This window comes from Microtus ochrogaster, chromosome 6, assembly GCF_000317375.1.
Source record: "Microtus ochrogaster isolate Prairie Vole_2 chromosome 6, MicOch1.0, whole genome shotgun sequence".
In the NCBI taxonomy this organism is placed as follows: Eukaryota; Metazoa; Chordata; class Mammalia; order Rodentia; family Cricetidae; genus Microtus; species Microtus ochrogaster.
In genome coordinates this window covers 72734092-72748587 of record NC_022013.1, presented here as the reverse complement: position 1 = coordinate 72748587, position 14496 = coordinate 72734092, and the positions used below count along the sequence as shown (strand labels likewise).

General features: G+C 45.9%; 1 protein-coding gene across 2 annotated transcripts in view; it reads left to right on the top strand.

The window, feature by feature from the left end:
* Positions 1–14496, top strand: part of Tgfb2 (transforming growth factor beta 2) — an 84514-nt gene that overhangs the window by 53232 nt on the left and 16786 nt on the right. For both annotated transcript variants that reach the window (XM_005348842.3, XM_026779801.1), the window contains one exon: positions 2136–2299. In XM_005348842.3, coding sequence (XP_005348899.1) covers positions 2136–2299 — 164 coding nt within the window. The remainder of the gene's footprint in view (positions 1–2135; positions 2300–14496) is intronic.

Here is a 14496-nt window from a genome sequence, read left to right as displayed (position 1 = left end):
TCTGGAAAGCACTTATTTACAAACTCGATGAAGGAGAGGATTGTGGCAGAGGGTGTGAAAGATGGCTGCTTTGTGGAAGTCGAATGGGTCCAGAGGGGCTGCATGGGAGAAGAGGGGAGAAAAGAAGATGTTTACACTGGCTAATGGCAGGATACACACAAAATTGGTCTTGCTCTTCCAGGATGTGCTTTCAAAGGATGTTTGAAGCCTCTGCTGTCTAACATAGAGGATAAGCAAAGATGAGTGTGGCCATGTCTCCTGTGGAAGGTTCTAGCCAAGATGGTGTGGAAAACCAGGGAGCCTGGCCTGAGCGTTCTGCCTGGCAGACTCTACCAGGGCAACGGAGCTGTTTTCAGCTGGGCTACTTAGCACAGGGCTAGGAATCATGATTGCTGGGATGGTTATATTCCAAGCAAAGGAAAAGATGATGTTGTCTCAGCAGCTGCCTTACAGAATTGCTCTGCTAGAGGACTGCAAAGATCTCCTGCTGCTCTGAAGGCTTCCACCATCTCTTCCACAGAGGGCCATCTCAGTGTCTCAGTGAATGCCTTCATTCCTCCAAAGTCGGCTTATTTCGGATTGGTGGGGCTGTTTGTTTGTTTGTTTCTGAGAGTTCTAGTTTGCCAGCTACAAAGCCTGAATTCATGGGGTAAATGACTTGGAATTAATAAGCCTGAATTCCCAGTCTCAAGGACATGGGGAGAGATAAGAAAAGGCACCTACGAGGCGAAAACTGCAGACCCCCTAAAGATGAGGAACTTGGATTTGTTTCCAGTGGCCCTCGGGCTCCGGTATAATTGTCACAGACTCATGAGACATAGTTATATCTGCTTCAAGATCGGCACGGAGACTTCTTTAATAAGTTAGTGTTGCCAATAGCCCGATACCTGACTCATTCAAGGCCCCATTGATGATCAACTATGCAAACAGATCTCTGGGGAACTCCTGGCATTTAGAACCCTGCCCTGAATATGTAGCATTTGGGAGGGGAGGAGGGGGATTCCTTACAGGTAATCTCTACCTTCCAGATTTTTAAAATTTCACAGGGGAAAACAAAACAAACAAACACAAGACAGAAACAGTCAGCATATTCAAAGAGAAATATCAAGTGTGAATGATTACATTGTAATAAGTCCTTGTGAGCATACAAAGACAAAATGAAGTAGCGCTTCTAGATTGGAGGGAATACTGTGGGGTGGGGAAGGTCAATCCACAGGAAAATTTTGGAAGGTTGTAGAAACATACCCAAAATCCAATGGCCTGTTGTCCCAGTGCTGGTGCTCAATGAATGTTGGAGGTGTCATCAGAGAGGCAGGACAACCTGCTTGATCTTAGGGTAACCTCACTTTCATATTCAAAAGCAACAGTAACAGAATTCTAAGCAATGATCTTGAAATTACTGTGTACAACCACAAATGCTGTCTTCCACAAGGCTCCAAAATAAAAAAAAAAAATATTGATGCTTTCTTCTTCTTTCATAGCAAGGATCACCTTCCACCTACCTGCTGATTATGTTAACCCCCCCCCCCACACACACACACCAGAATTTGAGGGCTGGACCAGGTGTGGGTAGCTTGTGGATCTATTTTTACTTTTCAGATTGCCTTATCATCACTTGGTCATATGCGTGAAAACTCACGCTTTGAAAGTAAGAAACAACTCAGTCCATGAAGCTGAATAGGAGTGGAGTATTTGGAGCCAAACTTTCAAGGAAAAAAAACACATGGGCAGAAGGCTTGCTATTTAGGAGCGATTTTCTTGGCGTATCTGATTAAAGTGTATGCAAGCCCAGCAGCTCTCTCCAGCCATCAACTGTCACGAACTTGTTCCAGTCCATAACCATCTAGGGCTTTCCGCTGGTCCGTCAGCCTTCAAAGGACAGGGTTAACTGCCTGCTTTCAGACGTGGTTGGAAATGGTTTGTTAATCGTTCTTAATCTGCTTCTCTGGAACTAAACACACATGTTGATTTTCGTTTTGTTCCTGGTTAAATTGTTAATGGTATTAAATTGGCCATTGGAAATGAAATTCCGTAGACATTTCCCACATGGCTCCCTGGGACTATCTCACACTGTGGTCTTTCTCGAGAGCACGATGGGTTTAATCTTTCTCAACCGTTGCCCTAACATTTTACAGATGCCATCCCGCCCACTTTCTACAGACCCTACTTCAGAATTGTCCGCTTTGATGTCTCAACAATGGAGAAGAATGCTTCTAATCTGGTGAAGGCAGAATTCAGGGTCTTTCGTTTGCAGAACCCCAAAGCCCGAGTGCCTGAACAACGGATCGAACTGTATCAGGTAACCTTTGTTTGGGTTGCATGGTGGCTGAAATACTGTCTACTGCCGGATTGTCTTCTGCACACCTGTAACATGAGTCCTGCTCATTCATAGTCTTGCTGAAACAGCAGGTCCCTCATTGCTCAGCCAGAAAGAGACATAGAAGGGAGCGCCAACACTACGTATTATCATCCCTCAATGGTGTAAGGACTAGAGTACCCATCTCGGGAGACTTTAGTCCACAGGGCAGGTAACCAGGGCTCCCCCCCCCCCGTCTCCTTTGCATCTCTTTCATCTTTCCCTTGTCTTCTTCCCTTCTGCCTCTGCCGTTCTTTCCCATATCCTATTCGCTATAAGTCTTGTCTCTCGCCTCACTGCTTGCCTTCCCTCTGACAAGCTGATCCCCCAGTGTACTGCCATCTAGCCCACGTGTGTATGTGCTGTTCTGCATTCTGCCAGCCTCCCTGACGTCTGCCCTCTCATCTTGACAGGGAGCTGCTGGGCATCTGATTGAAACACAGATGAGGGACGGGGCCCCTGAAATTTCAGACACCTACTCTGAATCTGGTGACTCAGGCGAAGTGTGTGGGGCCGAGGCTCGAGTGAGCTAGGAGCTATGAGACATGCAGATGCTCCTTGCTGACCTGGCCCATTTTAAGGAGGTCCCCAGGTTATCTGTATGCATTATGAAGCTGTTTGTTCGAACCTGGCATCTGGTGGGGAAGGCAGATGTGCAAACTCACAGTTAAATGACATCATGCCGTGTGAACAGCATGTGCAGGTGTAGAGGGCAGAGGCTGGGAACTCCCTGCAAGGAGCTGGGTGCTCACACAGGCTTCCAAAACCATCTTAAAGTGTATTAAAACAAGGTGAGGGATCGTTTGGAGTAGCAGCATTGTAGGGACGGGCATTTCAATTGAGTTTATATTATTGATTTCGTTGGGAATCACGCTCAGTGCCTTGCGTATGTTGGGCAAGTACTCTCCCACTAAGCTAAACTGTCAGATGCTTGGTGGGCTTATTGCATGTACCCAGGATAGGTGTTCCGGTAAGGAAAAACCAGGAGAAGGTGACCTCCAGGCACCGTAGAGACCTAACAGAGAGGTGGAAGGAGTTTAAGAACAGATCCCTCCTTAGGGTTTAGCAGTGTGGTTCACAGGTGAGTTTACTTGAAGAAAGAAAGCAATTGATATCTAGATGGCAAAGATCTCATCTTCCTGGGTTTTAATTATTTGGAAAATCAGATAATCAAGATGAGGATTTTTCCTCATATTCATTATGAAAGTGGGAAATTACTGTACTTGGACATGCTGCCGTCTGTGAGTTCATGAGGATGTATAAACAGCTCTTAAGGAGGGCTCAGGAACTAGCTGTGGAGTGGGCAGGCAGAGCGTTTTCTTATTTGCTAGGCTGGACCCTATTGTTAGAATGGGTGTTTGAGTCTTCACATGTGTTCTGAGAGCTCACTTTGCGCAGCTCATGTCTCGTACAGTACTGAGCCAGCCCAGCGTCGGAACAGGGCATGTCTGTGTCTGTGCTCCCACCTGTACTGTGGTCACTTCAGCAGAGGTGAGTCATGTGACTCCTCTGGACTGTGCCCTTGCCCTGTCTGGTATTATTTCTGCCTTCTTCTTTCTCCACCTTAGAGAGAAAGATGCTAATTTGAATTTCAGATTTGTAGTTGGTTGTTCCTTTTACTCTTTACCCAAATCCCAAATAAATCACATGGAGGCTTATTCTTATGAATGCCTGGCTTTAGCTTGGCTTGTTTCTAATTAATTTAAGTTAATTGATAACTTAAATTATCCCTCTGGCCTTTTATCTTTCTCTATTTCTGTATACCTTTCTTTACCTCTGTCTGTCTAGCTTGCTGTGTAACTGGGTGGCCGGCCCTTGGAGTCTTCCTCTCCTCCTCTTTCTTTTGCTCCTAGATCTCCTCCCAGATTTCTCCTTCTATTTATTCTCTCAGCCTGTCAGCCCCATCTAGCCTTTTTTTCCTGCCTAGCCATTGGCCTCTTCTTTATTAGACCAATCAAATGTTTTAGACAGGCAAAGGCACACAGCTTCACAGAGTTAAACAAATGCAACATGAAAGAATGAAACACATCTTTGCATCATTAAACAAATATTCTACAGCCTAAACAAATGTAACACATCCTTAAACTAATATTCCACAACAGAGATTAAGTGACAAGTCAGAGTCACAAGGGTAGAAGCAGCTGGCGTGACACAGGAATCTGGTTCTGACTCTCAAGACTCCTGGTCTTTTCTATTCTGCTCATGGCAAATCCTAAAGATTTGTTCTTTCCCTTGTGTCCTGGCTGGGTTATTTGGTTTGTTTGCTTTGATTTTGTCAACTTGACACAAGTTGGAATTATCTGAGAAGAGGGGACACAACTGAGAAAATGCCTGGGTAAGATTGGCCTATGGGAAGCCCGTGGGGTGTTTTCTTACTTAGTGATGGGTGTGGGTGGTACCACCTCCTGATCATGTAGTCCTGGATGGTATAAGGAAGCAGACTGAGCAAGACATGGAAAGCAAGCCAGTAAGTAATGTTCCCCTGTGGCCTCCGCTTCACTTCCTGTCTCCAGGTTCTTGAGTTCCTGCCTAGGTTCCCCTCAATTGAGTGTGACCTGGAAGTGTAAGATGCAATAAACCCTTTCCTCCTCCAACTTCCTTTTGGTCATGGTCTCTATCACAGTGAAAGAAATCAAACTAATACATCTGGAGAGCCAGAAGAGGAAAACAAACAAACAAGGAAAAGTGGTCTAGAGGGGTAGAGTGAGTGTTGGGAGATCAGCAAATACTGGTGTCTGTGAAAAGCAGCCAGGTTGCTAAAGGCATCAGATGCATTTCAATGTGACCCAAAGAAACAAATACATTTATACTCCTAGCATCTCTTTTCTTCCTTAATTTTTTTTCAATTACATCACTCTGATGTTCTGCTGCGCTGAGGATGGAATCCTGGACCATTCTCTTTGATGCTGTTCAGCCACTTGACGTTGTGCTCTTTAATGTCTTGTCCTCAGAAGCTGCGGAGCTATTTTTCTGGTCCCCAGGCCTCATGCTTTGAAGAATGGCTTCTGCCAACGGGCTTGCTGAGGACTTCTTTTTCTCTCTGGCCACCCTCTGACTTCTGCTTCTGGACCCTTTACGGGAAGCCCCATTTTTTTGTTGTTTTCATCCACTTTAGTTGCTACTGGGGTGGAGAGGGCGGTGGTGTCTTTGCACCCTTTGGTCATATAATTTTTAGCCAAGCACAGCCCCTGATGTTTATGACAATGGCCTTGAGCTGCAGCAATGAGACTAACTAACAGGAACAGAATTGAACACATATAGGTTTATGACTTTTATATCCAAACTCATTGAAATATCAATTTGAAAAAAATAACCCAGCAAAATGGTTTTGTGCTTAAATGGGGCGATCTTAAACTAGCTGAAAAATTCAGTTATTCAGAGAGCAAGCCCTAAAGTTTCTGGATGCCCTATGACCTCTGGGTCTTCTGATATTCTGCTCCCTAGAGAATTCTGTAGCGGCTCCGAATCAGCTGAGATTGATTCCTGGAAGATGCATTGCAATATATTGGGATTCCTCAAGGCGCTGTGCAGAGAGGGTGTGTGTGTGTGTGTGATCACATGCTCATACACCCACTAATGTACACCTGCGTGTAAATTTGCATGTAGATCCAGTCATTTCCCTAGTGTGTAGTCCCTTGAGACCTCTGTAGAAGGAGTACCCATGATTCCCTTCTTGGAGACTCTGCTTCTTCCTGGGAAGGAAAAAGGCAATTGCTTCTGGACCCAGGTGGTTTCCCAGAGCTCTCCCGCTGGCTGAAATGTGAGAGCCTAGAGCTTGGAACCAGGCGCTCCCCAGTCTCACTCGGGAAGCAGCTTGTTTTACATTAGCTCATTAGCTGCAGACTAGTGGAGCCGGAGCCAGACCACGGGGTGATGTGCTGCGCTCCTATCAAATAGAGTGCAGAGGAGAAACCGCCAAAATGCCACCTCCTCACATGGAGCTGGTGTGAGGTGGCCAGCTGTGCTGCCAGGTAGCCTAATGACAGACCTGTGTGAGCCAGCAGGTGGTGGGTTTGTTGAGATAAAATAAACACAGTGGGTTTAAGAGGAGTGGAGATTCTTGATCATGGACATGCAAGGCCCTGGCACCATTTATGTTTCTGGGGAACAAAGACACACAGCTTTGCCGTCTCGAGTGCCCCTCTTCAGTGTGCTCCATCAGAACCTAGACAAGAGGAAAACCAAAGCTGCCCCCTCTCTTTCTCTGGTCTCCTTCCTTCTCTGTTCAACATAGTTCCTAAAGGGACCCAGCTCTCCACAGCCTGGACTCTCACTGCTGAAGGAAAGCAGTGGGAAAGCCATGAAACAGTGGCGCAACCATAAATCATGTATATCCATTGAATTTTCGCTTCAAACTGTAGATGGTATTAAACTTTTATATTTAAGTATGAAATGGAGAATTGATGTTTATGGATCAAAATAACTGAACCATTTTAGTAGTGAGAAGAAGTCATCCCTATCTAAGCAGATGGTCTACATATCTATGCAAGATTCTGAAATGCGCATCTCTGAGACTTTAGGTTGAAAGCTAGGTCAGACGTTGGATGGCTTAGACCTGCATTTGGAGAGACCTGGGTTCTTAAGATGTGAAAGAGGGGGCTCCTGGCTACTGTGGGGAGACAGTGCTAATGGAGCTCATGAAAACTGCCTCTTTCTTCCCTCTTCATCCCGTGTGTGTGTGTGTGTGTGTGTGTGTGTGTGTGTGTGTGTAAGACAGGCAGACAGAGAGAGGTGTGTGTTCGTAAGAGAGAGAGAAAGGGAGAGAGAAAGAAGAGAGAGAGAGAGAGAGCGCGAGCGCTCGGCTTTCATTTCTCATATTGCCCAAGGGGATATAAAATAAAAAAGAGGTCAGCCAGAAAACCTGACTGTCTGGTAAATTAGACTTGCAAAATATGCTACTGAAAAAAAAAAGTTATACTGTGCTCCTGTTGTATGGAATTTTACAGCACACAATCCCCTTAAGACTGACCTCACCTCTGGCGCCACGTTGGAGACATACAGAGCATAGTAACCATTTCAACCCCCCTCCAAAACAAATAAACAAACAAAACAGCCATGATGTATAAAAAGTACTCTCCACACAAGGCCATCAGTATCTCAGGGTTTCCAGAGTGATCAAATGGCATGCCTGCCTCCTAAGGACATTGAATTGTTGTCATTTCCATTAAGTCATGATGCTACTCGGCGTCAGCTAGCCTCATAAGTAGATGGGGCTCAGAAAGTTGCACGGACGCCAATCCTTCTTGACTGGGTTTAAAAAAAATCCCTGATCATGCAATAGTAACTATTACTATTAATAGTGCTATTACTCCTTTTTTCATAATATAGCCCAGGGACAAGAGAACAGTATTGATAATTATTGTTAACACATACAGTATTCACCATGTTGCATAGTGCTCTCTATCTCCTAGTGTGTGTGTGTGTGTGTGTCTAAAAAGAGCCATTCACTCTTTGTAAAGACGCTAGAAAAGGTAGGTAATACCATCTCCTATATAAACAGAGACAGTGGAGCCTGGTGAACTTCAGTGACTTTGTTGGCCACTGGGCTAGAGGGGCCATGCCTGGATTCCCACATAGGCTATCTGACTCCAGGAGCCATATTCTCTGCCTTTTCACCTTATCAGCAGAAAGCACTTGGCTGTGGCATTGGGACCACATGTGCTGAAGGCCGAGCTTTGCTCTTTGGGGATCCCCAGACAGTCCTGCAGCTAGAACTATTACAAGTTGGTACAATACAAATACAAGCCGGGCGGTGGTGGCGCACGCCTTTAATCCCAGCACTCGGGAAGCAGAGGCAGGCCGATCTCAGTGAGTTCGAGACCAGCCTGGTCTACAGAGCTAGCTCCAAAGCCACAGAGAAACCCTGTCTAAAAGAAAACAAAAACAAAAACAAAAAACAAAAAACAAATACAAGCACCTTTCTTGTCAGAGATGGGCCAGGGCTCATGCATGGAAACCTTGCTGAGGCTCTGTCTCCCCAGCAATTACCACTGTAGTTTCCCCAGCATTCTCTTGAACATTTGTATAACAATGTCTCTACTTTACAGTTGGTTCCCACCTGGGATAACAAAAGCTTGAGCCCTGTGGTCCCTATTGCACACAGTCTGGTTCCTGGTTGCTCCCCCATGAGTTTGCCTCAGGGCTTCCCTAAGGAACATTTCCCACACTGTCTGCTCAGGAGCCATTTAGAGAGGAGAAGAAGAGCTTGGCAACCAGTCAGGCCTGGCTTTGCTACTGCTTCCTACCTTTCTCCATATTAGCTTTTGTGTCCAACAAACACCTCTTCTCCCTGAGCCTCTACCTTGGGAACTGGAGGGAAAGGTTTTCTTGAAAGAGTCTCTGAGGTAATGTGCCTTCCAGGTGTGGCAAATCTGAGGCAGAGGTGGACCATTATCTGGGTTTTACTAGCCCCCTGGGGCGGGGCCATATTTCTTCTCCAACTAGCATGCGATTAGAAAATCACTGTGATGCTGTCTGGTTGGACTTGGTCTGACCTGTTTCCTGTCATGAGTAGAGCAGGGTAGGGTAACAGGGTTGGCCATCAAATGTCATTTTATGGCTTGTGTGCTTGCTTGAATAAATCTCCAAAGACAGTGAGTGGGCTGGGGGCCGTGATGTGTCTTGCTTGTTGTTTTGAAGAACAGTCCTTTACCTCATCCCTATCCTCTCTCTACTGCTTTCTGGCCCGTCATCTGACAAAGAGATTTTCTATTTCGGGTTGATCTTTAATCTTTTAATTTGTGTGTATGAGTGTGTGCTTACATGTGTGTATGTCACCACATATGCCTGGTGCCCGTGGAGGCCTGATGAGGACATCAGAGTTCCCGAACTGAAGTTAAAGACATTTGTAAGCCTCCCAATGTGGATGCTGTGAACAGGACATGGGTCCCCTGGAAGAGATCCTAGCAGCTGAGCTATCTCTCCAGCCCCCTTCTGAACTGATTTTCAGTAAAGTTCTTTTTACCTTGCTGCAAATGTTTAGTGTCTCGACTTTTCTATAACCTCCTCGAGCCCAAAGTCTCTTCTAAGGGAGAACACATGCTTACTCTGTGACTCTGGCATTTAGAGAAAGTTCAAAGTAGTCTTGTTGATGGAACTTCTGGTCTAGAAGAAGGCTCAGATCACAGCTTTGGAGGACGCCTCCTCAAGGGCGAATCTGGATGGTTGAAAGGTGCTACTGACTTCTCTTTCCTTGACAACGGCCACAGTTCTTGTGGAGAGTTTAGACAATGAGGCAGACGGTGATGGTCCCGGTTTTCAACTAGTTACAAAGTTGGGCCCCTCCAGCCTCCTTCTGTGGCTGTGCTTGTCTGAATCGTGCTCCTTTCTGCCTTGGACTGCTCTGAACTTCCCCTCTTCTGGTCCCTAGACTTTCTTACCCACTCCACTCACTCGCTGGCAAGGCTTCTCTCTACCCATAATGCACTTCTAGAACTATCCATGTGCCTGGCTTTCTTCGGTACCTTAGGTCTTTGCACGTCCATGATGTGCTGTGACCTACCCTGTCTGTCACCTCAGGATCAACTTCCCATCAGAGCCACTTCTCAGCTGTGCTTTCCTCCCTGATGCCCTAAATCACCGAATGAACTCGATTGTGTGGTCCCTCCATCTTCAGGTGGTTTTTTTTTCCTGGCCCCACTACGCTTACCTACCTGAGTACTTCATAGGTGCTTTTGAATGAAGGCAAGAAAAGTTTCATAACAAGATCATTGTTAAAATAAATGTGTGACGTCATAAAGGGCTCTTTAAGAACCATTACTCACTCCTTTAGCTTTGGAAAATGTCCTGCATTGGTTTTGAAGATCTCTCTCCAAATATTTACGGAGAAAGAAATGGACCTTTCTTTCTGTTATTTCTTTAGCAACTGGTAAAGTAGATAATAACAATGTAGGCTTAAAAAAATAAGATTCTGTAGCAAGTTAATGGAATTGATACTCTTGGGTTTAGGAATGGTTTGTCCCTTAATGGCCCATGCACTTAAGACATGGTCTCCAGTGGAAGGGTGTTGACAAGTGGGGCACTGAAGAAAGGAGGCAGAGTGGGAAATGAGTGCCTTGAAGGAAGATCCTGGACAGTGGTTAATTTCCATGGTGTAGTGGGGATTAGGTCTAGTAAGACTGAATTACTCTTTACCCAAAAGTGACTTGTTATGTGTCAGGTCCAATGGGTACCCCGACTTCCCCCCAAAGGGCAGGCCCACTGACTTGGTCCAAAATTGAGTTTAAGCTCAATTCAAGCTGGACTACAGAAGGATTTCTGGTGGTTAGATGAAAACCAGTGTTCCTCAGGAATGTGAGAAAGGGCGTCCCATTTAACAAAGGAAGTCATTTCCCACAGGCTCTCCATTGACACATACCTCTGGCACCTACTGGCATATCAAAGCCCATGCTGGCCTCCAGGCCTCCTCAGTTCCTACTCATCCTTACTTGTTATACTTTCCAAAGCACCCACACTAGCTTCCTGGCCCTTCCACCTCCCGCTCCACTATGATATCCCCCAGGCTGTTCCCGACTGTCCCCTCTTTTATTTATAAGGGCAACCCTCCTCTTCTACCTTCCTCTACTATTTTCTTTCCAGATATTTTCTCTCTTGCTATTCTCCCCACTTCCCTTGCTCTGACCGTGCCCAACTATTTCTCTTTTTCTAGGCTCTGGACTCTTCCAGACCCCTCTGGATGCTCTCTCTCTCTCTCTCTCTCTCTCTCTCTCTCTCTCTCTCTCTCTCACATCTGCAACACCCCCAATCATGGTGGGGTGGCTTTCGTACACTATGAAGTAAGACTACCCTATATTGGCCTTTCTCTGGTCATTCATGCCACGTTGGCACATACTCTCACCATGCTGTGATGTAACTCACATGCCCTCAGCAGAACCCAAACAGATTTGACTGCCTAAGCTTTCACTTTCCACCCCCCAAAATATGAACCACATAAATCTCTTTGCTTTACAAAGAACAGTCTCCGGGATTTGTCATTGCAACAGGAAGCCAATTAAGAAGCTAACCCCTAAGCTCTCTCTATTTTTTTTTAAAACAAAACACAGTCTGATTCTTGACTTATTTAAGCTTAGGACTAAATAGCCCAATCACTAATGAAAAACACTCAGCTGAATGTAAATATGTGCATAAATTATAGTCCAGGCCACACATAAGTAGGCACCAGTAAATAGAAAGACGCGGTTAGAAACGTGTTCTCCAAACCTGGTGTGTTAGTCAGTGTCAGACCAGAGAATCAGAAAAGAAAATCAGAAGAGAGCCCCAGGGAGTCTGTGGGCCTAACTTAGACTCATCCACCTTTCTGGCAAGGTACTGGGCTGTGTAGTACAGCCTTAGGGAGTAAGGAAGTTCAGCCAACCAAAGGACATGTGGCCTTGAACCATCCAGTGCTGCTCTGCACAATCTGTCTCTTCAGAACTGGTGTGATTTAGTCTGGTAGAATCCCTTCTAAGCTGTGTGATGTCTGTGATGGCCTCACATGTCCTCCCGAGCAGCAGCATTGGTGATTTCAAGTGACAGAGGTCTCTTTCACCCCTTAGACCTGGAGAAGTGAATTTACTCCTTTATGCCTGTGTGTGTGCAGTCACAGCACAAAGTGACAGAGGTCTCTTTCACCCCTTAGACCTGGAGAAGTGAATTTACTCCTTTATGCCTATGTGTGTGCAGTCACAGCACAAAGGCCCATCTTTAGAATGAACGAAAGGAGGAGAAACAATGAGAACTGTAAGGTGTTTCCATCACAGAGGAGGAGTATGTGTGTGGGAATCTGAACACAAATCTGGTGACATTAGTGTAAAAATAGATTTTCTGTGTTCTTCTTGATCTCAGGTATACTTGATTATACAGACCATAGATGTCTGTCAAGGGCTGAGCTACTATAAAGAGATAGCACTCCTATGGCACCACTGGCCAGGTTACTTGCGCTCCAGAGAGTCTGTCTTCACTCTCTTCTTTCTTGCAGAGCTGATGCCTGTGGCAGGCTGACTGCTGACTCCAGAGATGTCCTTGCCAGGCATCCATTACTTAGGACTTCTTGGAAGGGTACAATTACAAAGGAGCCGTGACAATTACAGGACATGGTGTTAGCAGTAGTAGTATGTACCGGGTCTGCTAAGCCACCCCAGAAGGCTAATAATGCCAACCTTGCTTTGTCAGTCACCCCTAAAGTGGCCCAGTGTGACCAGGAAGAGAACTGCTTTTCTGCCTCTGGAGAAGAAAAACTTGTTTTGCCTACTTCTGCTTCTCTAGAAAGTTCCACTTTCTATCACTTGGAAATTCTGTTTTCTGCTTTCCCCCTGATCGTATTCTCCCAGGAATGAGTAACACTGCAGAAGGGGCCTCATCCAGTATCCTATCACAGACCCTAGGGATTCTGTTTCTGGGATATTTGTCACCTCTGTGGTCGGTCTGCGACTGTATGTAAAACCCTAGGGAGTTTTCATCTGCCACTTTCAAAGATTGGTTGTTCAGGGACTTACTTCTCACTTGACCAAGTGTTTCTAGGGTTGTTGGTGATGGGAATCTACACAGGACAAGGCTGCATAAAGTGCCAGGGGAAGGCTGAGTGGGGCACTAAAAAAGTGTCAGAAAGCACAGTCTTTCTCTGGAGGACTATATAGTGTGGCCACACCTTTCAGAGTTCCCTCCACAGTGTGGTGTGTGATCTCACTGTTGCCATGAGTTTGTTCCCACCTCCCCCGGACATACTGAAGCATGGATTCCTAAACTATGATCTGGTTTTCAAGTCGTTCACTGCAGGGATGATTAGGTAAGATGGGACCACATGGAGGAGGGCAGGTCCCCTGTAGTTGTCAGACTAGTGTCCGTGACAAGATGGTCACCTAAAATCACGGAGGCACCAGAAGAATTAGAGCTCATGACATTTTAGCTAATATGTAAGTTTTTGAAACTTATTATAAGGTTTTGAAAGCTCACAGGTCTAGAGAGTGAGAGTTTGGTGGTGCCTGACTCCAAAAGTCCCCGAAGCCATCCCAGCACTGAGGACCCTCAAGGGCACTGTGCACAGAGAACCTCCAGGGCTACAGAGTGGGGGAGGAAGGGGTCCTTTCACCCAGGCAAGAGAGACTAAACGGGCCTTACGGCTCTCTCGGTTGTTGAAATCCCACTCTCTTTGCTGTAGACAATACGCCATAAAGTGTGATTTCACAGACACCCAGCCAGGAAGGAAGGAACTGCATCTAACAGTTCTGGTTTGGGTGTCACAATGGTTAACGTTGACAGCATCATGATGAAGTCATTGAGTAAGCAGTAGAAGGTATATGATGCCAAAAGGAAGATGTGTGTATATATACTCATATATGAGTGGTGTGTGTGTGTGTGTGTATAGAAAGACAGACAGACAGACAGATAGATTGATTGAGTGGCAAACAGCATTCAGAGAGAATCCAGTGAGCTAAAAACCTGGATAGAATAATCAAGTTCAAAGCTGAAAGGAAGACATCTGTATTTGTGATCAAAATATAAATTCCAAGCCGGGCGATGGTGGCGCACGCCTTTAATCCCAGCACTCGGGAGGCAGAGGCAGACGGATCTCTGTGAGTTCGAGACCAGCCTGGTCTACAGAGCTAGTTCCAGGACAGGCTCCAAAGTCACAGAGAAACCCTGTCTCGAACCCCCCCCCCAAAATATATGTATATAAATTCCGTAAGAGTAGACTACAGCAGGGAGGTCCAGAGTGTTCCTGCTCCCATGCTCCTGGGTCATGCGGGAATGTGATTCAAATATAGGCTCTTAGGTTCTCATCCTATGAAACTGCCAACACTGAGGCTGGGGCTAAAGAGACAGACAGACAGACAGACAGACAGACAGAGATAGAGGTTACTGACTCAATGGATGATGAATGTGGCTACTGCCCAAATAAAGTCATTTGCATTAAGAGTGTGCCCCAAGCAAGGAATGTAGATGCCCCAGACCACATTCACCGTGCTCTGTGTTCTTCCCATGCTCTAGATCATATATGGACTTGATTGAAGAACGAATCATTAGAGAGATTTTGCCTGGTATCACAGAGCTAAACTGCAGCTACCCAAGAGGGGAGGTAGAGGGAGGAGGCTTGCAAGTTCTGAGTCAGCCTGGCCTCCAAAAGGAGTTCAATGCCAGCAGAAGCACCCTAGTGAGACCCGGTT